The following is a 27,916-nucleotide window of genomic DNA, read 5'->3' as shown; positions in this document are numbered from 1 at the left end:
TTATTAAAATACACCTTGCCTTAATATATAGTGATTTTTTTGTCACAAATATCAATTATTTGAACGTATAACCAACAATGTCTTTAAAATAAACACTTTCTTGTGGGGAAAACAAAGAAATTAATTGACATGCTTTTTAAATAACGCATGACTTTCGGTATCAGGACTGAGAATATGCGTCCATCTTCTGCCTATAAACCTTGTAAAAAAATGAATTAAAGTTGCTTGAGATTGACCAATACACATTTTGAATAGTTAAAAATGTGTAGTATTAGATTCAGTGTTGGAAAAAGAAATCTAGCCAGTGTGTGTTGACACTTTTGACCATTTGTATCAAGGTAATTTTTGTGGACCATGAGGTCAGTTTAAATCATTTTCATCTTTTAAAACCAACCAAATTAATTAAAAGTGAGATAGATGACGGTATGACTACCTATATGAGTAGTCAACACTTAAAAAAGTTATCATCATGAATCACAAGCACATACACACTGTAAGATAGGTAGTTCACTCACAGCTTATACAATTTACTGAGTGAGCTGACAATGTGTTTTCAATTACGCACCACGCCAGCGCGCCTACAGTGAGTGTTTGCATTTGCGTGTGTGTGTGTGTGTGTGTGACGTCACCCTCACATCTCTCTCTTTCGCTCTCCTCTCTGTGAGAGTGTTGCTGCTGAGTCTCAGTGCTGCAGTTGTTCTCCGAGTAACGGGACAGAGGTGAATTATCCCAGCTCACATGCCGTATGCGCGCGACTGCGAGGGAATAAAATGAATATTCACAAACAGCCGTGGACTAAACAGCGCTGAACAACAATCGAGCCCTCTCTCTTAACCAGACGCGAGCTTTTAGTACTTTTTTTGAGGAGTTACTATTCAGTTTTGGAATAACTTTGTTGGAGTTCACTGTCACTACTGCAAGTAAGTATTTAATCTCAAGGTTTAATATATGAAAATGATACATGATATTTGTTTTTCCCCGTATATTAAGTATGCATATGCAGCAAAAGCAAATTTCGTATCTCAGAAACAGTAACGCGTTGCAGTGTTCAGCAGGAGAGGCTGGGGAACTGGAAACAAATATATATTTTTACCCTCTCATTAATGCATCCTCCATCATATTAGTTTAGTGATGCATAAATTAGAAGATATAAATCAGACCTTTTGTGTTTATTTTTTATTTTTTATAAAGCTTTTTAGGGGTAAGCATAAGTGCCACCCTGTTCCCAAAAGGTGTCAAACTTCAGTGTTTGCCCCAATTTACACTAATACCTCCCCCTCACTTCCACACAGACTAAACACTCACAAGAAGATGATAACATGTACCTAACAAAAGGGGAATTGTTTCATACTGTGTTGTGTGTAGGTACTGTTGTACCAACCAGTTCTGGTTTGAAATTCAGATTGATAGCAGTCAAACATTCCTGGCCCTTCTGGCCGGCTCCCAAAATACACGCCTTGTAGTACCTTATTTTGCAGTAAACAGTATGAGTAGGTGTGTTTGGTCCCGATCTGAGTGGACTGTGCAGGATAAAATGGAAAATCATGTCAAGGAATTCATTTATTTTCATTTCATTAGCCTGTGTCATGATGTGGTCACACTTAGTTGTTGTAAGATTACACATGAAACCACAGTTAAGCTGCCTAATGGACTGTACATTTGATTTATTAGGCAATTCACAGAGTGAACGGAACCTCATCAAAACTATCAAATAACTTAAATGGAAATTTAAGGATAAAGTTTAGACCAAAACAAAGCAAAATCTTCTATTTGACCTTCCTGGGATGCACCGTAAACCCTAACGCTCAAAATATTTAATTCGTTTGAGTAGGGTGAACTTAAATCAAACAAATTAGTTCAATCGAATTGACTTACGAGTTAAAAAAAAAAAAAAAAAAAACTTTCTTTTTCTTTTGAGTTCATAAAACTGACACATTTTAAGTAATCTGAATTGTTTTATGTTTTATGAACTTGTTTCATTTCATTTAGACGAACTTAAATTTAGCTGAAACTGGACTGGGATTTTAGCATTTACTGAACTAACTAGTTAAAGCTATAGTCAAGTTTCCTCTACTAAAAATATTTAAGTTGAGATCACATGATAATTTTAAGTTAAATGAATGAATGAATTGGCTTACTCAAATATTTCAAGTTAAGAGCAATTCAAATACTTGCTTGCTTAAACTTTTCTTAAACTTCATTTCAAAATAAAAAATCTGTCATTATTTACTCACCCTCAAGTTGTTTCAAACCTGTATGAGTTTCTGTCTTCTGCTGAACACACAAACAAGATATTTTGAAGAATGTCGAAAAAGTCAATGGGGTCCATCAACTGGTTACGACATTCTTCAAAATAGCATCTTGTCTGTTCGGCAGAAGAAATAAATTCATACAGTTTTGAAACAACTTGAGGCTGAGTAAATGACAGAATTTTGATGTAACCGATTACCTAATTTTTTTTTTAGTTTTGTCAACTTATTCGGGTTTACATTGTGCAGTCAGGTGTATCTCAGACTTTAGATTTGTAGTATTTGTTTGAACCTAGTGTCGACTGAATACATTCGACAATATTTATTATAGAGTAAAATACATACGGCATGAAAGTAAAAATACAGTTGTTGTCGTTTTTTTTGTTTTTTTTCTCCTGCATTGTGCTCTTTTAAAATGGGTAGACTTAACATGTTTAGTGCCAAGGTTTTTGGTCTGACGCAAGCTAGACAGAGACAGGAAAGCCTCCCCTTTACAAAAAACACACATGGTACTCCATGGCCTCCCAGGTCAGGACTGGGAGCAGCTGTGGAGCCGATCGGAGCTGGGATGCCAGTGCTGGTTCCTGCCCTTCCTGCTGTGTGTCAGAGCTGCTGAAGGGAGATATCAAACTCCAAAATGTGTTCAGTGGCCTTCAATTATAGATGCAATGGCGCTTTCTAAATAAATAGGTCGAAATGGGCATGGCTGGGAGGTCCCGTGACTTGTTGCAAGTTTTGGTTGATGATTGTGCTCTATTGTGTGCTATTTTAATGGCCACCCAGTCAGTGGTATAAATAAGATATTGTATTTTGATATATGTGATCTTTTGAGATGTGTGGTTTGTTGCTTTGAATGTTGCAGTTGCAGATGTCAAAACAGTTTAGCTCAGCTATAAGGTTTATTGATTTCGAAACTGTTGGTTATCTTCATAGGATAATGATTTGTTGTGGTGTTGGTGTCAAGCTGTTATCTTAAGATTGTTTTATGTCCTTACTGGAGTTTATGGCGTCTAGTCTGGTTAACTTCAAAGACAAGCTCACTGTATGCATTGTGGTAGGCTGTTGTAACTTTGTGATGACTTGCTTACTTGTTGGGTGTATCACACACACACACACACACACACACACACACACACACACACACACACACACACACACACACACACACACACACACACACACACACACACACACACACAAATGGGGTGTATTCTATACAGTATATAAACAAATATAAAAAAAAGCCTTTCTCTCTTTACAAAAAATGTAAAGAGAGATTTAAAAAAAAAAATGTTTTTACAATTTTACATTATTTTCATGAAAATTAGTTGTTTCTCCTAAACTCTGTTCTGCTTTTTTATTTGTATTTTTACAATTTATTTTAACCACATTCAAATAAAACATTTATGTAATACAATGAGTTTTTTTTTTTTAAATGTCAGCTTGAATTAAAAGCAGTAAAATACATGATATATAAAATCAATACAATAAAATTATATTTACTGTAATATTAAGTTGCATCATAGTAATGAAAATATGATTTTCCCCACTGTGGTAGAGAATTATGAGAGGGGCTGGGGAATGGCATACTAAATGTTTATGAAAATAATGGTATAAAAGCCTAGAAAATGGAAATAATTATGAAAATAATTGCCTTATACAAAAAAGAAAAGTCTTAATAACGATCTTAATTTAATATTCAAAATCTACCTTCTTTAGAAAATATAACCTGTACTTGACTGGTTTTCTGAGAGTGAAAGACTAATCAGTAAAACTAGTATTTTAATAAGTTGCAAGTTATTTGTTGGTATTAAAATGTGTGTCTCACTTGGCATATAGTCTATACAAGATGCATTGTTGGAAATGTTGGAGTGTGCAGCCCATATGAATCCAGGACACACCCATACACAACTGTGACACAACTGTGATCTCATCCAGCCTCATGGTTATGGGGGAAACTTGAGTTTAATAGTTCAGAAGAGTGCATTCAATCACCTTTTGGCTTCTTCCTGAAGTTTTCTTACTTTGATGTCAGTGAATACTCTATTTAAATGATCTGTCATGCTTGTAAAACAACATATCAAGTTCATTAGATCACATTCATTTGTGAATCCAGCTTATTAATCTATTACCCATTTAAGTAATCCTCGTAAAGCTTCAAAAGTCAAGATTATAATTGTTACTGCTAGTTAGCATGTTATAATTCGCTCAGTTCTAACCGATGCCAGCTTAATGAGACCACTTTTAACTGGTTTCAAGTTGGGTGTTCTATAAAACAGTGAATGACACGGGAAGTCCCTCATCTCACGCCGAGATGTTGCCAAGAGAGTTGAGTCGAGAAGATTAACAAGATAGAGTAACTTGTGTTGGGTACACGTTTGACCCTACTTGTAATATCCTTAAGAATGAAAACTGAGTAAACAATTTTGACATATAAGGGTGTTTAACATAACAGAACCACGTCATAAGGGCTAAAAGTAACTACATTAGAATAACAAATGCAGCTGCGGAGATGAATCACTAAGTTGACTGCCAATTAGCAGTATGTGTGTATAAAATGTCTTAATAACAAAAGAAAACTCGCAGTTCAAAGCAAACAGAGTTGTGGCTCCATGATTCACAACACCAAAATTGCCTCATTTGTGAAGGAAAACCTAATAAGAAATCTCAAAAATAAACATATTTACCCTCATATTGTTCGAAATGACTTTCTTCTTCCATTTAACCCAAAGGGAGAGATTCTGAAGAAAGTTCACGCTGCTTCTCTGGAATGGTTTACATGTATTGATGACACCAGGTTTGTCAATGATGACGGGTGACAACCATTGATGTGTGGTTGACGTCAAACCTGGTGTATTGGATCTTGACCATCTCATATTTGGTATGTGTCTCATGCAAATCCATTATATGGCTTTATATGACTTTGAATACAGTCATATAGACTTATTTTATGATACTTGTATGCTGCTTTTTGTCATTTGTTTGAGCTTGAAAGCCCCTATATCCATCCCAGGGTTAATATTGTTTACTAAAACTATTCCTAAAACTAAAATGAAACAAAAATGAATTAAACCTAAATAGTAATACTAATGACAAAAGCACAAGAAAAAAATAAATAAATACAATTAAACTCAAAAGAAAAACTTTAAGAAAAAGAAAAAAAGCTAATCAAAAAATAATATTATTATTACTATTGAAACTATAATATTATAAAATAACACTGAACATCCATTCCACTTTCATTTAGATTTTTAAGAGTAGTCAGGGCATTTCTATATTCCTTTTCATTTCATTAAGAAAGATAGTCATATTGGTTTTGAATAAATGAAGACATAATTTTCAATTCTGGATTAACTATTTCTTTAATGGAGACAGATGGATACTTTACAGGTTTGGTTATGAATACCACAAAAGTATAACCTCAAACTTACCACAAAATTGAACCCCCGTGACCCACTCTGAGCAAAAACGGAGCAATATCATGTCAGGGAGTAGTCATTTGGAAACCACTATAGCTTAAAAAAAAAAAAAAAGGAGCACAAAACAATTATGTTTGAGTGATGGGAAAAATTCGAAATAATCATGTATCCTATTTCCTTCATCCAAGTGAATTTTCCAAATGTTAATCATTGTGTTTCATAATGATTTTGGCAGCCATCTTGTGGGAGTCATTAGGTCTGATGATTGTTTTGCAAGGTTTTATAGCTTCCATTGAATATAAGAGCACTTTAGGACCAGATGCTTCCTATCCAGGATTAAACACTGTTCTGCCATGACATTCCTATAATTCAGGGAGATAATGCCACCATACACAGCTAAGCTAACTTATAGGTTGATTGCATTCACCAAACAATTCCCATGTTCAGATCTAAAAATGACTGAACCATGAAGATCCAAATGTAGATTCCATAATCTGGACTTTCTGAAGAACTGGAGGATTGTATGCTTGAATTGTGTGATATCTCACTATACACAGTACAGGTCTTCCATGTCAACATTTCCAAAAACAACTGTCCATGTGAAGGTTGGTTTGTTTTGACAGTGACCCACATTATGGCAGACAAAAGTTATTTTCGTGTCAATCCTATACAAATCAGTCTGAACGATTAGACTTCAGCAAATCTGTCTGATTCTATGGAATTGATTCAGATTGGTGATGCATTTTGAATTTGATTCCTTGACTGTTTGTTGAAAATCATATTTAAGGGTGATTTTACATTTGGTTTAATTGTCATGCTATGTCCCTGTTTAACTCATGCAATGCAATTACAATTTTAACAGTTTTGATTGGATTTGGATTTGGATTATTTCAAACAGTGATGAAATGTAAACACAGCAACTCTGCATCAGATAATTGAATGCATCGATTGTGTATATTATAATGCTCTACGTTTGTGCATTTGTGTTTCCTTTATTTGGTTACGCGCTTAAGTCTGTGTCACTGTGTTTTACTGGTTACCATAGAAGTGCGATCAATCAATGCAAGTCAAAGTGTTTAGTTTCTCTGGGTTCCAAAATTATTTGATGACATTGTGTTTTTAAATATAGTTACAAAATGAACTTTTAGCTGAGTGCACTCCACTCACCATGCCACCACAGCTGACCAGTCAGGTTTCAGAAATAGGATCAGAAATGGAATTAGAGGAAGTAGCTAAAGTACTGAGAGCTCTTTCCTTCCACCTTTTAGGTCTTGTCTTCCACAAGACGAACGAATGGTGACTCTCCGTTAGTTTTCTGAGGGCACCATACGATAAGTCAATATGACATGAAGAGTACCTGAGGATGTAACAACGAAGTATTAGACACAAACAGTTGTGTAGGACATCCAGAGCATCTGGCTCTACAGACCCGGATAATACAGATTTTTGCACGCCAATCATGCTCTATTTATGTGGCTTCTTAACTTTAGGAGGGGCCACTGCCTCCCTTGGATCCCTACGTCTTTTTGGCATGGTGTGCCACCAGACTAACCAACTCCATTCTCCAGTGGAGTGCCGCCACCAAGTGTTGCAAAGAGGCTTTTGCTGTAGCAATGCTGTAGATCAGGGATGTCCAGTCCTGCTCCTGGAGAGCCAACGTCCTGCAGAGTTTAGCGCCAACCTGATCCAACACACGTGCCTGGAAGTCTGGTTCAGTGTGGCCATCCAGGAGCAGGATTGGACAATCCTGCTTTAGGCAGATGGATGAAGCCCTTACCACATTGAGCCATCAGAAATTGCTTTGTGCAATGTTAGGATGTCCTTCGCTGATTTGCACATAAGAGATACTCTCTTCCCTTGGGATAAAAATCATTTTGAAATACATTTGATCTCCAGGGTGTTCATGATTTTAGTCGAGTCTGACCTTGACGGACTGAACAATAGAAATGAACCGCAGAAAATGTCCATGTCAAAGAACCACACCTATACGTATTCGCCACAGAGTCATGATAGTTCAAGAGTGTTTCCCAGCTGGAGTGAACTTTTCTGGAAAGTTTGATTGGGCAAGCTCTTTCAAACTGCAGAAACAAAATGAAAACTAAAGGTTCTTGGTCACTTTGCTTTTTTAGCAGTTTGGCCATTTTGCGGTTTTGCTCACTTCTGTTTGAACCATGTTGTTAAGATGCTACTAACTAAATGGCTATTTAGCAGGCTGGTTGGGTTTCAGGTTTAGGTGTAATCCACTGCTTGGTAGAAGTGAGCTAGGTTATGTTTTCCCATTTTCTCTTTTCTTGTGTTTTAGATGAGAATTCAAGGCTACCTAACTTCTAGTACTGAACTAACATCTCAAGGCCAAAACAGAAAACTACACTGAAACTGCCCAGAGTTCTCAGCAAACTCTACTGAACTTCAAAACGATTTTGTAACAGTCCACTCACACATTTGTGGTGCAGATCAAAACCCTTTCTTTAGGGGGATTTAATGACTAACTTTAAACACATTGTGTTTCAAGATTGATGTTTCCAAATAAATTAATCAAGTTGTGACTGGTCCTTTGTGATAAGCAATAAACAACGTTGGTACTGTTTTTGTGTCATTTATGCAGTCCATCTGTAATGTTGTAGCCTCTTCCTGAGGCTGTACGCAATACTTTTGATACTTAAGTATATTTTAAATCAATTACTTTTGTTTTCCGGATAAGTACCTTAACTTATACTTCACGTTCCATGAAGGCATTTTTACTTTTACTCAAGTATGACAATTTGGTGCTTTACGCAACATTGCGCTTCCCTTATTTATTTATTTACACAGTATATGTATTTATCTGTTTTCATAGACAGAGGCTGTCTGAGAATCATGTAATATAGGGACACTGTATGTACGGTGTGCACTCCAAACCAAATATTTGGAGGCTTGTATGAGCTTAAGGGTGCTAGAGACAGTAAGTGAAAGAGACCATCAGCACATCTGCAACCGAGTCCCAGATAAACCTGAGGTTCAAGTCCATGGAAGAACATGTCAAAACAGGTTTTATGACACTTGTTGTCTTACAGAGTTTTGCTCCAGGGGAACAATTATGGTTACAATGTTCAGACTGAAACAAACAACTTCCTCCCAAATTAGAAGTGTCTAATGGGGTCAGATGGATGTGGTTTCTCATGAAACAAAGCAGAAGTTCAACGATTGCAAAGCATATTTTCGGCTGGATATTATATATATAAGTATTGTATATATTTAGTTAGCATATAGAACAGTTGGTTTCACCCTTTTGATGGTCCACTTTAAACATTCTACTAACTATAAGTAACTTTGCAACTACATGTCAATTAACTCTCATTAGAGTGTTATTTAGTATACTATTAGGTTAGTTATAAAAGTTATAAAGTTACTTATAGTCTGTAGAATGTCTGTTAAGGAGCATCAAAATAAAGTGTTAGCAGAAATTAAGCAGACAGTCTACTTATACTGAGAGTTAGTTGACATGTAGTTGCAAGTTATAGCCAGTAGAATGTATTAAGTGGACGATCAAAATAAAGTGTTACTTAACAATTAGTAAATTTCTGCATTATCCAAAGCAACTTGCAAATAAGGAATACAACAAGAATTTGGTACATTACATTACATTAATTGTAATCGAGAGCCTTGCCTGTAGCCTATATGACACATTATCTTTTGTAATACTGTAGCCTATATCTTTAATACAGAAATAAGTTTCACTTTATTTTAAGGTGATAGTTACATTGTACTTACTCAAATAAGTTACTTACTCAAAACTACATGTACTTACTATAGAGTTACGGTTAGGGTTTGGTTTAGGTTTAGTTACTTGTAATTATGCATAATTTACTGTTATTACTATAGTACATGTAGTAGCGTGTAACTACGTCACCTGAAAATAAAGTGTTACCTAGAATTGCCCTCAAAAAGTCGATGTGAATCCACCACCACTTTACCTGAGTTCCTGAACTCATCCTCCTCACTGTTTACAGCTTTCACATGCCTGCCTAATTATGGCATAAATTAGTAACATTTGTGTCTGAATCACATTGGAGTATTGCTTCACAGAGCCTATGCACTAATGCGAACAATTTATTCTTTGTAAAAATCCAGTTTCATTGTTTTTGTTTTTTTTTGTTTTTGTTTTTTTTTTGTCTTTTATAGGATGGGTGCAGAACAATGCCTGCATTGTAATTTCAGTCAGGCAAGGGACCAATACTGAAATAATTCAAGACTGGTGCCGTTGCTCGTTCCCTAACCTTATTCTCAGAAAGCTTTCCTGCAGAGTATCTATATTGCATAGTATTGTTTGCTTGTGATGCTATTCAATATTGAGGATTAAGGTCTTTGTCTCATTTATTTAAACTCTTGTATTTTTTTTATTTTTTTTTACCAAGATTGTCATTAATATGTCACTGTTGGGTGTATTGAAACTACAATGGTGTCAAAAAGTATTTGGACACTTTAAACCATGTTTTACAATAACACTGTATGAATGGTCAAAAGTAATTGCAAAAAGGCATCATTGCAAGAAGTCAAATTATTTCTGTAGAAAAGCTCATTTGGGTGAATCACCTGGAAAATGAGAGAGTGCAAAGTGACTGGTAATTATTTGTATTAATTAAATTATGTAGACCTTCTAAACACTGTTTAGAACAAGTGTTTACTTTCACATAATGTTTCCTTGAGTTGCAGTCTTGCACTGTTGTTTTAGCAGGAGATACAGCCGAACTGTGAAGATACAATGTTATCAAATGCACTCAGCCAAGGCCGTTCTGGAATTTCCTTTTCTCTGTCTTTATCCATTGAGGATGGGTTCAGCAACAGTGCTGAAACTGTGGCTTTGAGCATTGCTGCAGCTGAGAGAGGAAGTTCACAGACATTTGTGCACAGACCACTCTTGTTCATTGCCTTTAGTTTAGCGAGATCAGAGGCCTGAGGCTATATGATAAAACACATTGACACACAATGACAGGATCTGTCTGTCTGTCTCCCAGCACTATGGACCAATGTGTGGTGATGATAGCTTTAGAAGTACACAATAACTGTGGAAAGGTCATCCACTCTTGCTTGGCATTTGAATTCTAAACAATTGATAGCATGCTGAGCCTCAGATAGCTGCATGTGAGCTCAAAGAAATGTCTGTTTTGAAGTTTTAATAGTTACAATAAATGGTTCTATTTAAAAGTGTTCAATTTTTTTTAATGATATTCAATGCAACCAGGTTTTCAAACACAACCTAAAACACACATTGTTTATTCAGTTTCATGTTGTTCAACTTTCTTCTGTGGAAAACAAAGTGTGCATTTTTGAGAATACCTTGGCCACACTTTTCAGTACAGTGAAAGTGAGTGAGAAGGAAATTTCAATACATCCAAAGTGACTAATAACTAACATCACATGTATGGCTTTTTAAGGATTAAAAGCTCTAGCCCCTATCCATTGTAATTGCTGGTAAAAGAACAACCATTAGTAGATTACTCAGTTTATGTGTTGGTAAATGACAAAATTTTCCATAAAGTAATTTTAAAGATTTAATAACTTCATGAATGCAATTTAAACAAATTTGGATACTGAGACTGTAGACAAATGTTACCACAATGATTCTTAAAAAATAATGAAACCCTGCTGAACTTTACTGATTACTTTCTTACACATAATAAGGGTTAAACTATCTTGCAATGCCCAAATGGGGCCTATTTCCTGTGTTGGGTGTTTGGAAAGGAGGAATCGCTCAATTCAGTCCTGCATTGATGTGTTTAATAGTTAGTTTTGAGAGTTAGAATACCATGCTTCAGACTACCATTTTCCCCATTTGTGTGTTTATGCAAGCTGTATTTTTTTTTTTTTTTTTTTCAATGTTTAGTTGGCCTTTCCTGGTCAACATTATGCGTTAACATGCTAATAAAACAGGACCAGATGGAAACTGCATGCTAAAAAGCTGATATGTGAAATATCTCACTGTGTTCTGGACATACTGTTGAATTAAATAAGTGCACATTGTTGAGAAGTTTATTACCAGTTAATTTATGTGGATGTAACATGCATTATAAATGCTCTTCTGCAATGTCACAAAAAAAAAAAAAAACATAAAAAACATCAACACTTTATTTCAGAATTATGATCATTGTGCCTATGGCTCTAAATCAATTGGCATCAATGCATGTGGGTGGCAAGTCTACTGTGTATGGCATCAATGTGAAATTACATGCCATAAATAATGCAAGCCTTTAAGCCATATGTGACCTTTCATTAGATTTCAATTAATGCTGAAGCTCTAACACCTTTTTGATATTTTTTTCAGAAACATAACCTTTCAGGATGGACGACGGACAATGCTACTACAATGAAACCATTGCCTTTTTTTACAATCGTAGTCACAAGTATCTGGCCACAGAATGGAACGCCGTAAGCAAGCTAGTGATGGGACTTGGGATTACAGTGTGTATTTTTATTATGCTAGCTAACCTGCTCGTGATGGTGGCCATCTACGTCAACCGCCGATTTCATTTTCCAATCTACTATCTAATGGCCAACCTAGCAGCTGCGGACTTCTTTGCGGGACTTGCCTATTTCTACTTGATGTTCAACACGGGACCCAATACGAGACGGCTTACAGTCAGCACGTGGTTGCTTCGCCAAGGCCTCATCGATACAAGCCTAACAGCCTCAGTTGCTAACTTGTTAGCTATAGCCATTGAGCGCCACATAACTGTGTTCCGCATGCAGCTGCATACCCGCATGAGCAATCGACGAGTAGTTGTAGTTATCGTCATCATCTGGACCATGTCTATCGTCATGGGCGCCATTCCCAGCGTGGGCTGGAACTGCATCTGTGCCATAGATACTTGCTCCAACATGGCCCCCCTCTACAGCAACTCCTACTTGGGCTTCTGGGCCATCTTCAACCTGGTGACCTTCGTGGTGATGGTCGTTCTTTACGCCCACATATTTATGTACGTACGTCAGCGAACCATGAGGATGTCCCGGCACAGCTCAGGTCAACGGCGGAACAGGGACACTATGATGAGCTTGCTGAAAACTGTTGTGATTGTATTGGGTAAGTTCTGCTTTCATTCAGGGTTTCATCATTAGTAATTTAGGCTTGGTGGGCCTGCTGAAAAATCCAGCATAAACCAGCATGAATTCCATGTTGCAACTGGTATAGTGCTTGCTCTTAAGAAAACAGAGCTGGTTTAGCAAGTCCAACAGCAACCAGAATCCCATGCTTGTCCCAGCATGCAAAACCTTATTCTGTTGAACAACAGTGCTGGATTTGTCTGCAGGGGTCCTGCATAGTTTAGCACCAGCTTTCCCCAGCATGGGATGGTGGTCCTCCAAGGAAAAATTGGACAACCCTGCACTAGCATATAGACCCTGATTCCAACCCTGCTCTTGGATGGCCACCGTCCTGCAGAGTTCAGTTCCAACGCTGGTACAGCACACTTCCCTGTTATGTTCAAGTACTCTTGAAGAGCATGATGAGCTGGTTCAGGTGTGTTTGATTGGGGTTGGAACTAAACTGTGGGATGGAGGCACTCCTGGATCAGGGTTGGACACCCCTGATATAGTCTAGATGGCCTAAATGCTAACAGACACAAACTAAAAATTGGAATTTTATTGGGCATTTGAAGACATTTTCATTATTTAAGGACAAGATGTTAGTAATTGCTTCCTTGTTCTTCATATGAAGCTATTTGAAATGGTGCATCCAAATTCGAATACAGCTAATGCTGTCTGAATACAGTAGATGAGGAACTTTGTTCAAACTTAGTTTGTTCAAACAAACTTTGCGACCATTAAAAAGTGTGTATGAATGTGTGTAGTACAAATTAAATATGGATGTACTTCATCCCTCATGTTGTCATTGTCATGTGACCAACCAGAATCAGTTTAATTGCTTCACTGCCATTCACAAATCCTTTCCCATGGTGTCATAGTAAAGTGTCCACTGGATGCACACTTCAAAACCTCTGCTGAATTAGTGGGCCATCTGAGTACTTTTTCACCTACTCTATAGTGGGGAAGTAGGTATATTTGAATGCAGTGTGGGTCAATTCTCACACTCTTTTACTTGCAGATAGATCTACATCAAAATAGCTATCGTATCCTTTGGTGCAATCATAAGCAGATGGCCAAAAACCACAATGACTTGATCAACAAACAAACTGTCCTCACTGATTTTTATCTCATTTTTAAATGTTGGGAAAAAATCATGAAGGTCAATACTCTTGACCACTAAATCTTTGCAAAAAAGCACATGAAACGATCTTTTTTGGTCAACCGCGTTGTGAATATGAGCATCATGGAGCCAAACTGCATATGTTTTCTGAGAATCTGTCCTTTAATGATGTCACTATGACATGGAGATTTGCTCTGGGGATCAATTCGTTCTCTACAATTGCTGTTCACGCTCATTGTTTTTTTTTTTTTTTTTTTGGGTGCAATTACATTTGTCCACTTCCTGTCAAGGGAGGTCCTTTAATGATACAAATTTACGCACTAGGCTCCATGTTGTGGTTCAAAATAACCAAAAGCCCATATATATATATATATATATATATATATATATATATATATATATATATATGAAGAGTTCAGATGCAAAAGCCTCTAAGTGCCATCTGAAATTTTCTTCTAGAATGATCATTTTTATCAAGCTTGTATATTGAAGTTCAGTTATTTCACTTAAATGGCAATGAAAATGACCTATATTAATTGTCATTTAAGTGAAATTACTGAACTTAAATATACGAGCTTGATAAAAATGATCATTCTAGAAGAAAATTTCAGATGGCACTTAGAGGCTTTTGCATCTGAACTCTTCATATATATATATATATATATATATATATATATATATATATATATATATATATATATATATATATATAAACTACTGGTCAAAACTTTTAGATCGGTAAGATTTTTTATGTTTTTAAAAGAAGTCTCTTCTGCTCACCAAGGCTGCATTTATTTGATAAAACAGTATTATTGTGAAATATTATGACAATTTAAAATGACTGTTTTCTATTTTAATATATTTTCAAATGTAGTTTATTCCTGTGATCAAAGCTGAATCTTCAGCATCATTACTCCAGTCTTCAGTGCCACATGATCCTTCAGAAATCATTCTAATATGATGATTTGATGCTCAAGAAACATTTATTATTATTATCATTGTTAAAACAGTTGTGTACAATTATTTTTTCAAAATTCTTTGATGAATAGAAAGTTCAAAAGAACAGCATTTATTTAAAATAGAATATTTTCTAACATTATAAATGTCTTTACTGTAACTTTTGATCAGTTTAACTCATCCTTGATGAATACAAGTATTGATTTATTTTATTTCTTTCCCCCAAAAATAAAATTTAAATTCTTACTAACCCCAAACTTTTGAAGGGTAGTGTTTAATGTTACAAAAGCTTTAGATTTCAGATAAATGCTGTTCTTTTGAACTTTCTATTCTTGAAAACTCTTTTCAACTTTGATAATCATAAATGGTTCTTGAGCATCAAATCATCATATTAGAATGATTTCTGAAGGATCATGTGACACTGAAGACTGGAGTAATGATTGATCACAGGAATAAATTACACTTAACTATATATTCACATAGAAAACAGCTGTTTTAAATTGTAATAATATTTCACAATATGACTGTTTTTGTTTGTATTTGTAATCAAATAAATGTGGCCTTGGTGCAGAAGAGACTTCTTTTAAAAACATAAAAAATCTTAGCGATTTAAAACTTTTGACCGGTAGTGTATATATATATATATATATATATATATATATATATATATATATATATATATATATATATATAGTACTGTGCAAAAGTCTTACACTGTAAAAAATTTCTAACCCTCCCAAATCAAAAATTTCAAGTGACCGATAACATCTAAATTTTTCAATTGGCCCAAGTGAAATTCTGTAAATTATCAAATTAAATTTACAGATTTTCACTTGGGCCAATTGAAATTTACAGAATTTCACTTGGGCCAATTGAAAAATTTAGATGTTATCGGTCACTTGAAATTTTTGATTTGGGAGGGTTAGAATTTTTTTACAGTGTAGGCATGTTAATATCCCCACCCCAAAAATGTCCCCAAAAATGGTTTTAAGTCAGTTATTTATATCTTTTGCTGTAGTGTGTCAGTAGGAACTATCAGTTTACATTTCCAAACATTCTTTTTGCCATTAATTGTAATAATCCAGTGAGATTTGTGTATGCACAAGGAGTCTGACAACAGCCGGTCTGATCTGATCTCACCATCATCGAGTCCGTCTGTGATTACATGAAGAAACAGAAGAAACTGAGACAGACTAAATCCAGAAGAACTGCGGGAACGTCTCCAAGACGCTTGAAGAAACCTTCCTGCAAAGCTACAGTACTGTGAAAAGTACTGGCACTTGTGTTTAAATACTGTAAAGTGAGAATGCTTTCAAAAATAAAATCATAAATTGAATTTATTTATGATTTAACTTCTATTAACTAATTCAAATCAATATATGGTTGTCACGATCCACACACACAAAAAAGGAAAAGGGAAAATCCAAGTGCAGTATGTAATGTTTATTTTAAGGGGTAATCCAAATCATAAACGTCCAGGCAGGGGTCAAAAATCCAAAAAGCAGACCAAAACATAAAACAATAAACAGGAACAAAGCAGAACAGACCTCACGAGTGGTGTGATGAGTAACAAGGACACCGTAACACATACTAAACAGACAGGGTTATATACACAGGGAAAACAAGCTAAACAAGATAACAAGGGGGTGTGGTAAACTGAAACACCTGTGAAGACTAATCAACATAACGGGGAACAACTGAACATGACAAGACACATGGCAGGATCACATGACAAGCAGGGAATAATATGACAGACACTAACAAGGAACAAGACACAAAACCCACACCGTGACAATGGTGTAACGACCCTTTGCGTTTAAAACAGCTTTTGTCCAGGTACACTTGCGCATAGTTTTTCAGGTAGCTTTGCAGGAAGGTTTCTTCAAGCATCTCGGAGACGTTCCCGCAGTTCTTCTGGATTTAGTCTGTCTCAGTTTCTTCTGTTTCTTCATGTAATCACAGACGGACTCGATGATGGTGAGATCAGATCAGACCGGCTGTTGTCAGACTCCTTGTGCATACACAAATCTCACTGGATTATTACTAGAGGTGGGCATAGATTATTTTTTTTAATCTAGATTAATCTAGATTAATTTTGAAATTAATCTAGATTAATCTAGATTAAAATGGCTCATTTGAATTCTGCCGAAGGCATTCAGAATATGTGTGCTACCCAAATAATGACTGTAAAAGTAAGTATTTGAGAACTGGTTTTTCAAGCCAGGTGGCGCATTAGACCAGGGGCTCATCTCCTGTTTCCAAAATGCATCACAAACTGCTTGAGAAAGCTGTTCTACTCATAGACTGTAAAAGGTTACTACTGTACTGTTACCGTCCGTAGGCCTATGTTATTATCAACTACTATAGGCTATCAATTAGGGATGGGCGATATGGCCTAAAATCCATATTGTGATATACATTGCAGCCTCTTGCGATAACGATAATAAAACCATTTCAGAACAGGTTACACAGACCCTGCTAAACAACTGCTAAATGTTTTTTTTTTTTTTTTTTTTTTTTTTAAAGGGTGTATGTAGCTTTGAGAACATATATTGTGCAAAACTGTAAGTATACAACATAATTTTGCAGATAAATAAAATTTAATTACACTAGCTGCAGAGACTTAAGTAGGTCTAATGTTTATTATGGCTTGGAGCTTATGAAACCCCAAATTTAAAATTAGAATATTGTCTAACCGATGTCTTTTCAGTTAAAAAGAAACACAACAATGATTCTTAAAATCGGGTGCAGACAGAGATTATGTGCTACACCACTAAGATATATTGGGAATGATACGCGCGCGCTGGTATTCAGTTTTTCGTTTTAAATTTGATGTGGTAGAACGGATTAGTCGTGTTTTAACTTACCGAACTTACCCCACACACTCTGTCTATATAGTTTGCTGCTGCTCGTCGGACGGCTTAAATCCGAACCAAGTCCAAATAATGGATGTTGCACGGATCTTTTACACCAGCTTTCACTTTCACCCATGTTTACTTAAGATGACGACGAATATGATGCGTTGCAGCCGGGTCGGTGTACCTCGCGGCCGCGGGTAGATTGCGTCATCGAGCCAGCTCCCAACCCAACTTGGAGAATAGATTAACGGCGATATTTTTTTTATCGCCCGATAAGAGTCTCGCGTTAACGCAGCACGTTAACGCCGATAACGGCCCACCACTAATTATTACAATTAATGGCAAAAAGAATGTTTGGAAATGTAAACTGATAGTTCCTACTGACACACTACAGCAAAATATATGAATAACTGACTTAAAACCATTTTTGGGGACATTTTTGGGGTGGGGATTTTAACATGCCTAAGACTTTTGCACAGTACTGTATATATATATACAGCTTTACTTAAATGCTACGTAATATGTTACCCTTCACTCTATTGTGCCAACTTCAAGTCGACGAACAATGTAGCCCTTGAGAAGGCTGAGGAACCGTCATAGTGGTCTTGCGGCCAGTTCCACTGTTTGCCTTGCACTGCTTCAGTGTCATGCCTTGCCGGCTCCCCCAGCGAAGCCTGGCCTGGATGAAAAGGAAGCCAGTCATGGTGCTGTGCAGGAAACAGTACTGTTGTTGTTTGGACCAGGCAGAGCTTGTCTCGAACCTCTAGGAAGGATGGATAATAAGGGTCTGGATGAAAGCACAGTTTGTAGACTGTGATCTCACCCTGGAGATAATAGATGTATATGTGGTAATTACAGTGTGTAATTAATGTTTACATAATAGAATCCTTCAAATTATACTATAGAATATTTAAAAAATATATATATATATTTTTGTTTTTTTTGGTGATTATGACTTGCTATATAGTTATAGCTAGGCCAAATAGCACTTATTCTGACTTAAGTCACACTTTATTTTAAGCAGTCTTTGTTACAGTGTAATTATACATTTAAGTACTGAGTAATAATAATTAACTACATGGACTTACTATAGGGTTAGTATGGAAGCTTGATTCTGCCACAGAGGAAAAAATGAAAAAAGGTAATTGTGACTTTCTATCTCACAATTATGATTCTGATATAAAATAAAGTATGATATGATATATTTATGATTTAAAGTCGCAATTGTGAGTAATAAAGTCAGAAATGTGTGATTATAAACTCGCAATTCTGACTTTTTCTCAGGATTGTATGTTCATATCTGGGAATTCTGACTTTATAACACACGATTGGGAGATATAAAGTCGCAGTTGCGTGTTATAAAGTTGATTTTGTGAGATATAAACTCGCAATTCTAATTGGCAATTGGGAGTTTATATCTCACAATTCTGAGAAAAGATGTCAGAATTGCGAGTCTATTTCTCACAATTGCGACTTCACTCAATTCTGACTTTATAACACGCAATTTCGATTTTATAACATGCAATTTTTAGTTTATATCTTGCAATTCTGAGAAATAAAGTCAGAATTGCAAGATGTAAACTCTGTGAGATAAAAAGTCTCAATTATCTTTTAAAATGTTTTATTCTGTGGCGGAAACAAGCTTCCATAGGTTAGTGGTTAGGATTTGGTTAGGGTTAGTTGCACGTAATTATGCCTAATTTATAATTATTAGTAACTAAATGTTCCATATGTAACAATGACGCTGTAAAATAAAGTGTTACCCTTAGTATTCGGACTAATCTGACTAACTAAATGTGCCCTGGATCTCTGAGGATATTATTAATGCTCGTAAACATTACTTTCTGGTTTAGTGAACGTGTGTCAGGCTGAGAAAAAAAAAGAAAAAAGGGAAAAAAATCACCAGCTGCAATGTGTTTTACCAAGGTTATTTCAGTATTTGTTGGGTATGTTTGTATACTTCGTTAGGAAAATAAATGGCTTTGGTCTGATTAAAATCCCTAAAACGAAATACTAATTATTAATTTATTTGTTTGTTTGCCTGTTTGTTGCCAATATGTCAGACAACAAAATCATTGATTGAATTAAGAATAATGCAAGTTAAAAAGATTGAGGTTATCTAGTCTTCCAGTCCAGTGAGACATGTTCCCTTTAAAAGTCTTAAAGGTACAGTAGCAGTTTGTGTATTTTGTAAACTGGTAGTGTACATTACAACAAAATACTATACATGTTCCTCATCTCTGTCTAGATTAGTTCTTCATTATCCTGTGTGCAGTCCATATGAATGATCCAGGAACTATGGAACAACAGAGACGTAACAGAAACGTTCGCTGGAGTTAAAGATTGGACTTTAGGAAACAAAATCAAAGGCTAAAGTGTGTAGAATACAGCCTCTTTAAAATAAAGACTCTATTTCCCGGCTTTGTCTGTATTAGAGTTCATTGTAATTTCCAAAAATTCTCTTTTGTGCACTACATTCACCATATCCATTAATTATAAATGACTTGAGCTTGTTCTGTCAGACCAGGTGCTTGTTTTTCTAGTGAGTTCTGCTGTAACATCACTGTGTAATGCAATACCAATCCAGGGTTTCATGATATATCCACCAAAAATAACTTTCCAGGAAACAATGAGACTCTGCTTCTCCCCACACTTACAAATAACTTCCACAAGCTATAATGAAATCAGTTTTTGTTACTTCTCAAAGGCATGATTCATCCATTGTTGAGAGTTACTCAAGGGCGTATGAAGTATATTTGAATAACATAGTTACAGTGATGATGAAATCATTGGATCAGTTTCCGCTCCTCAAGAAAACGAGACATCAGGACTCGTGGGGTGTAGAACAGCAGGGTGTTTCATTCTGAACACATTTTGCCAGTGTTGAATTTTCATTTTCAGGCCATTGTTTCTTGCCTTATCAGCATTACTGGATCACATGACATACTAAGATATGCTTACATGGCATACAGATAATTTTTTTGGGGGAAAAAACACATTTGCTAGTCTATGTTATTTTTTTTTTTTTCCTCATCCTAGTTTCTTGGAGGAAGTGACCAGTTCTGAAATAAAAACATAGATTATGATTAGCTGACCGTTGCATATATCATGTGAAAATATTTAGTTGATTTTACTGGCATCTTGCCCCTTGAATCTCAGAAACTGCCATAATCATGATTCCTGAGAAATGTAAACATCACAGCCCATGAAGCAGCAATGAGTTCATGGTTATGGAATTATATCTTCTTGTCAACCATCCATTAAATTGGAGTTAAATCAGATTTCTTCAACTATGTCAGACATAAACAACAAGCAACTGCCATATCTTGTTATGCAAGTGATGACTTGAATATCAGCTTCCCATTCACAAATTCAATCATGAAGTCAGTATTAAATTGCGTTCACAGCTCAACCCGATTCTATTCCATATGGGAGATTGTTTCCGCCACGGAAATTTAATTATAATTTAAAAGATAATTGCGACTTTTTATCTCACAATTGTGATTTTTTTCTTTCTTGCAATTGCGAGTTTATATCTCCCAATTCAGACTTTTTTTTTTTTTTTTTCAGAATTGTGAGATATAAGGTCCAATTCGAGGGAAAAAAGTATTTTTTTTTTTTCAGATTTGTGATTTATTAACTTTATAACACGCAATTGTGAAAAAAGTCACAATTACCATTTTATTTTTTGACACAAGCTTCCATACTTCTATAATTACTTTGTTTCCATCAAAAAAAAGAAAGAAAAAATCAGCCCAAAACACAGTCATCTAATACTGAATAAACACATAAAATATCAGTTGACTTTTCTTATTTGAATAAAACATAGACTTAATGAGCCGATTCCCCAGAAATTCCAAGGAAAAGCTAACTGAATTGGGAGGGCAGAACAAATGCCCGTGCTCTTGGCAAGTCCTCCAGTCTGGAATCTGCTATGCAAAGCATGCACTAAGCACTTCCACAGGTGTCTCTGTCTCACTGAGTTCCCATCAACCTCCTGCTAATGCTGCATATTTTTGACCACAAACATTTGACCATGTGTTGTGGTGTTTGCCATGAAAAAGATAGCACTTGTTTTGCAGAGATAACTTCTACTCGTGGGTGGATAATGGTGATAGACACTGATTAGTTCTGCATTCTAGATTTTAAAGATTACATGATGTTTGTTGAATGTGAGTCAATGTTTGTCATGTGACAGTGAATCATGCAGTGTTGTTGGAAGCAGCAGATAGAGGCTGTAAAATTACTACACAAATCAATATCATTTCTGACAAGTTGCTCAAATAACAAATTCTACTTTTAGTCTCATAAAACAAGGAGGTTAAACGTTATGATGATTTGCAGTTTACATTTAGTACAACTTGCTGCTTAACCGTAGTAACTTTGTTGCACGTCTGCTGTTCGAACCACATTGGTTCAACAATAAAACTGTCGTAATGACGTAATAACATCTGCTAATTAATCGGTTTGAGATCAAATTAATGTGGGGTTATTGTTGTAAATAACGAACATGGCATCTGTGGACTGTGGACATCTTTTGTTCTCCGTTGTTTGTTAGGCCGCATTTACATTACATGGTTGAGACCCAATTCTGATTGTTTTGTATATGACCCATGAACGTGTAAGCAGGAAAAAAACACATCGATGCCTATATTCTCAGATCGGTTTCAAGCCTCATTCATATGTGGAAATAAATCTGATATGCAATGGATACGTGCATTTGCATCTGCCATGTAAGCGGACAGATCGTACGTCATTGAAAAAGTGACGGTGGTGAATTACGTCAACTCTGGTGAACACTAAATGCGATCACATGACTCTCTCCAATGGGACAATGGAGGACGAAAGCTCATGCTGAAGTTTTATGTCTTTGGGGCGAAGAGACAGTGACTTTTAAAGATGGTGCGGAAAACATTTAATTTGTGTCCGTTGCAAATTGTGCTGTTTTTCCTTCTTTTTTGGCCTAAGCTTTTCCATGTCAGTATAGGAACTAGCCACCAGGGTGGTTCCCCGGAACTAATGTTTCCCTCAGGAACATTTTCCTGGTTGCATTCGCACCGCAAGTAGGAACTGTGAAGTGACGTAAGATGCGCTTGATCTTGTAACTTTTATTTTGAAAAATAAAAATACAAAGAAATACAAAATCATGTTTGGCTTGGTCCCCTCAAAGTGGATTTTCTCCTTAGCGTAAAGGTTAAGAGGCCCATCTATCACTGTTTTCCATGTTTGTAGAGTTAGTTTCTGGAGTAAATATATAGGCTGTGTTTACACAGCTTTTTCTTTTTAAATAGCGGGCGCTGTGTTTCACATGTGTTCGGCCAATCAGCGTCACTAACGTCACTGGTAGTTCCTATAGTGCAGGTTTAGACCTGACTCTGAAGTAGGAGGTAAATTAGTTCCCCCAAAAGGAGATCCTAGAGCTAAAATTGTTCCTAGTTCCTAGTGCAAACATGCCAAAAATGGATACTTCTGCCAATAGTTCTAGGAACTATGAAAAGGTTCCTCCGGTGCGAAAGCCCCTTATGTCTACATTGGCTTGTTTCACCAACTGTATAGTGTAAATCCAGATGTTGGATATAAGTCACTTTTAAAAGAAGATTATAGTCAACCAATTGGAATTGGGCATCAACTGCAGTGTAAATGTGGCATTAGTACCTTAAAATTACACATTAGTACCTAAATGGTACATATTAGAACCTTTTGAAAGGGTACCGTCCCAGTGACAACTGTTGTACCTTTTGTGTTATTTTGCGCAAGACGTTTTTTTTAAAAGTTGAACTTCTGAGCGGAGAATGCCATGTCATGTGCAAGATTCTGCAAATGATGCGAGTCCAATTGCCCAACACGTCTGTCTAGAACATGTTTAATAAACGACGGAAGATCAGTGTAGTGGAATGCAAAAACACATTCTGCATCAGTTGCCCATTGACGAGACTCTAGAACTCTCCAGCACCAACTGAACACACTAAAAATATAAAGTGGCTATTATTGTGTTGTAGGTCACACTTTAGTTTAGGGTCCAGTTCTCACTAACTATTAACTATGACTTTTCCTCAATAAACTCCTAATTCCTACTTGTAAAGTTAAGTTTAGGTATTCGGTAGGATTAAGGAATGTAGAACATGGTCATGCAGAATAAGGTATTAATATGTGCTTTAATAAACAGCCAATATCCATTGATATGCATGCTAATTAGCAACTAGTTAATAGTGAGAATTGGACTCTAAACTAAAGTGTTGTAAACATGCTGAATAACCAGAAAAACAATAAATCGCTTGGCTTCTACTTTCTAATAGAATCAAGGCATGAAACCATGTTATCCTTTAGATATGGTCAGGCCCTTGCCTTTGTCAAGGAAAGCCAAAAAATTGTTCCTAGACAAACCCAACATTCATGTGACTTGGCAAAGTAATTTCGCCTCTGAACCTGAATCTCTTGCAGTGTTCGTCTGAACACCCCAGTCATTGTGCCTGGTGGTGTTAATAAGCATTTGCGGAAGTAATAAATCGAAATCCTGCTCTAAGATGAAGCAAGGCTTTGAGCAGCTGCCAATTTAAGCTGCTTATTCAGCTTGTAAGTGGAAGAGAGCTTTAATGGAGGGTGAGGGGTGTCTTTACGGCCCTGTTTGTACCTAACCAATATCCTGTAGTTACGACATACAGAATCTAGGTTGAAATATCATAGCATTACCAAAAAAGCAATACTCCTCAACTGGGTGCTTTTTTAAAACTGAAATGTTTGTTTGTAAGCATGAATCCATGAAGCATTTGGGGAATGATTCGTTTTTGAGGTCCAACATACAAGGCTTTGAAGTCATTCTAAACAGCAGTTTCAGTCAGTCTAAACTTGCTCAGTTTTACTCCGTTTTAACTCATCCACACCCATGGTATTGGCTTTCTTCGTATGTCTGTGAAGCACTGGGAGGAAAACTTACCCCAAACACACAGTTATCCATCAAACTAATTGTTATTACATAAAACGCACTTTAAGGATACAGTGCATCTAATTATTACATGTTGTTGTAAGTGGAAATGTGGTATCATATCACGATTATGCCACTTACAGAATCACTCAAAAGGGCTGAATTAAATCAAAATGGTGTTGTGGTGGATTAAATTCCAATTTAACCAATGTCGAATTTCATCCTAAATTAGATAACATAAATATTACTTAGCAAAATCTAGTTAAATGTTTCTGAGAGAGCATGTCTTCAGTAGATTTACTGTATGCTATAACAGCAGGCTGACAGATTTGATATCGCAGTTCACCACAGTATAGTAAGCAAGACCAAATTATTTGATTTTAAGTCGGGATCAAGTCTGAATCCACATGATCCCGACTCCTGAGCCCAAGGACTCGGAGTCCCGAACTCAACCAAGACCATAACATTTCTGGGATTTTTCTCTCTTCCAAAACAAGCTGATTCTCTGTTTCAAATTAGTTTTCTGAGATGTTCGTGTAAAAGAAGCTCTCGATGCTGCTTCCTTTCTCACAGCTGAACCCACAGTGAAAGTGCTTGTGACGGAAATCATCTTCGTTTCAAGTATATATTTTTATTTAGAGATTCATTATTCTCAGAAGAACTATGAATCTAAAGTGGCATCAAGTTTCCAAGTAAAACCAACTGGACGTTTGGGTGTGGGGACCAGTATTGAGAAAACTACGGTTTCACCTTTGACGTACAAAAGTATCAGAATCTCTCACTTCAAACGCAGTCTTCAGTCCCCCTCGTTCACGTCTCTGGTGGGTTTGCTCAGAGAGAGCAAAACATGTGGCAAAGCCATGCTGGAAACAGCTTGCAGTTTATCTAACGGCTGAGAGTCTCCACATAACTTTCTAGTGATGTCAACCATTCAAGAGCAGCTGCGTTTGACTTAAAGAAGAGTAGTGCTTTTGCAAACGTATTTCTATCTTGCAAAATAACAACTGGGGCCAAAATGTTCTTTTTCAGTAAACATTTTTTGTTTGTCGAAGTCATGTTAGGTTAGATTCATAAGGAAATGATATGAAAGGAGAAGTTTGGCACCAATAAAATTTACTATAGGGATTTTTTTAAGCACTGGGATGCCTGCCTGCCTGCCCTTCTGTTAGTAATGGAAACGGCAGATATTCATTGCCTTATATTATGAGATGTAGGCTCCATCCAAAACTTAGTCTACTGCCTATATAGGGAACTACCTTAAGACACCATCCCTGAAGGAAGCCTTCAAATCCTGTCTTCACACGAATCACATCGGACACTTGACTTGCAATTGGTTTCAATTCCATTTGCTGTTAGCATGTTGGTAAGCTAATGCTATAATACTCTAAAAAGTATAGAAATATATCACACAAATATTGGCTAAAATAGACTATGAATACTTTTCAGCATTTAATAAACATTTATATCACATTGTCCCTTATAACAATAGCAGTATTATTCAAGTTAATTTTATTATTAAATATAAATTATAAACATAAGTAAAATTTAAGTAAATTGTCCTCGTATAGGCTACTTTATGTATACTCACTTACTTATAAGTGAGTTGTAAGTGTACTATTCTCCTTGGGACTAAATTGGGCCACTTTTTAGTTTATAAATGTATATGTTCAAGTGTACTTTAACTCTTTCCCCACCAGCGGTTTTTAAAAAGTTGCTTGGCTCCCAGAATATTTTGTTGTAGTAATATCTGAACATACAATATATCAAAAGAAATAACAGAGCCTCTGCTTAAAAATTGTCCTCTTTTTTATCAAGTTTCATTAAAAAAGCAAAATTTTGAGCAAAAAGCTGAGAAAATCGCATTTTTGTAAAAGACTACGTCTGGATTGGATTCAGAACAATGATCAAAACATGGATCAAAAGATGGAGTAGATCGCATTCATCAACACCCCCAAAGCTTCACAGTCCTATAATAGCTCGTCCTGGGTCGACATTAGGCAGTCTTGATTTATATACTGTTCGATATTGATGATCACATTGGTATTGCTTGTTTCTGCTGCTTCTTCACATGTATTTTGATCAGAAGATGTGCAATAGCGCCCCCTACTGTATGTAAGCAATAAGGTACGAGAGGCTGTGACGTATCCTGAATAAAAGTATTATTCCTCGCTCCTCCCCCATCATGATTGCACACGCCCCCTACTGCTGATTGGCTACAAGTGTGTTGTACTGCTCGGTCCGATCCACTTTCAAAAGCATTTCTCAGAAATCTCTTAGTGCACAGTTAAAGTTATTGAGCTTGACTGTGCTACTTTCACACATTTTACGTTTTACAATACATCCTGCAATTGCCTCAAATGAATTGCATCCATTTCCTTTTGTTTTTCAGGTGCTTTTATTGTGTGCTGGACGCCTGGTTTGGTGCTTCTCTTGCTGGACGTGGTCTGTACCAATTGCAATATCCTGACCTATGAGAAATTCTTCCTCCTTTTAGCGGAATTCAACTCTGCCATGAACCCTATCATATACTCCTACCGGGACAAGGAGATGAGCGTCACATTCAAACAGATCCTGTGCTGTCAACGTCAGGAGAACGTGAACGGGACTGTGGAGGGTTCAGACCGATCCGCGTCCTCCATCAACCACACGGTCCTGAGCGGGGCTCACCATAATGACCATTCAGTGGTCTGAGCTTCTACAGGGGCCAGGATCCACATAGTATAAGCAAGCAGAGACTGTGAAAAAGGCATTTTCATCATCAAAAGACTTTTCTGTCTTCATAATGTTTTGTCACTATATTGAACTATTCAAAGGCTAATCCAAAAGGATTTAAGTAGCCAGTTTAACACAAATCCTATTTGTTCCCGTAATGCCTTAAGTATGGTAAAAGGTTGGATGAGTATATTGGCTAGTTGTAATTTTTTGGCCAGATCGTTGTAAATCGAGGAGTTACACGTTGTTGTTGGTTTTTTTTTTTTTTGTCTTGTACAGCAGGTGTTGAAGTGAAGGACGTAGTGAAGTATCCAGTGAATCTGCACTAGAAAGAAAGAGTGCATGTAAGGGACCACTGGGAAATAAATTTGGTAAACTATGCGAAGTACTTGATTATTATTATTATTATTTTTTTGCACTGCAGGTTCATCCCTTTGATACCAAGCTGGCACCAAATATAATACCCAAAAAAATATTTCTTTCAGCCCATTGAATGATTAAGGGGTCCAAGGGGCTGAGAATGGAGATGAATGCTTGAAAGTGAACATTATGAGGAGTATTAAATATTTATGTGAAGCTGGGTAAACTTATACCTCAGTAACTTGAAACAGCTTAATATA

At 36.3% G+C, this 27,916-nt stretch overlaps 1 protein-coding gene across 1 annotated transcript; it reads left to right on the top strand.

Annotated features, from left to right (window-relative positions):
* The first annotated feature begins 634 nt into the window (after window positions 1-634).
* lpar1 (lysophosphatidic acid receptor 1) lies at window positions 635-27,916 on the top strand. Its single transcript, XM_079862131.1, has 3 exons — window positions 635-920; window positions 11,970-12,725; window positions 26,974-27,916. The coding sequence occupies exons 2-3, from the start codon at window positions 11,987-11,989 to the stop codon at window positions 27,273-27,275; spliced, it is 1,041 nt and encodes a 346-aa protein (XP_079718257.1). The 5' UTR covers window positions 635-920; window positions 11,970-11,986; the 3' UTR covers window positions 27,276-27,916.

The sequence above is a fragment of the Squalius cephalus genome (genome assembly GCF_949319135.1).
Source record: "Squalius cephalus genome assembly, chromosome: 24".
NCBI lineage: Eukaryota > Metazoa > Chordata > Actinopteri > Cypriniformes > Leuciscidae > Squalius > Squalius cephalus.
This window is presented reverse-complemented; position numbering and strand designations above follow the sequence as displayed.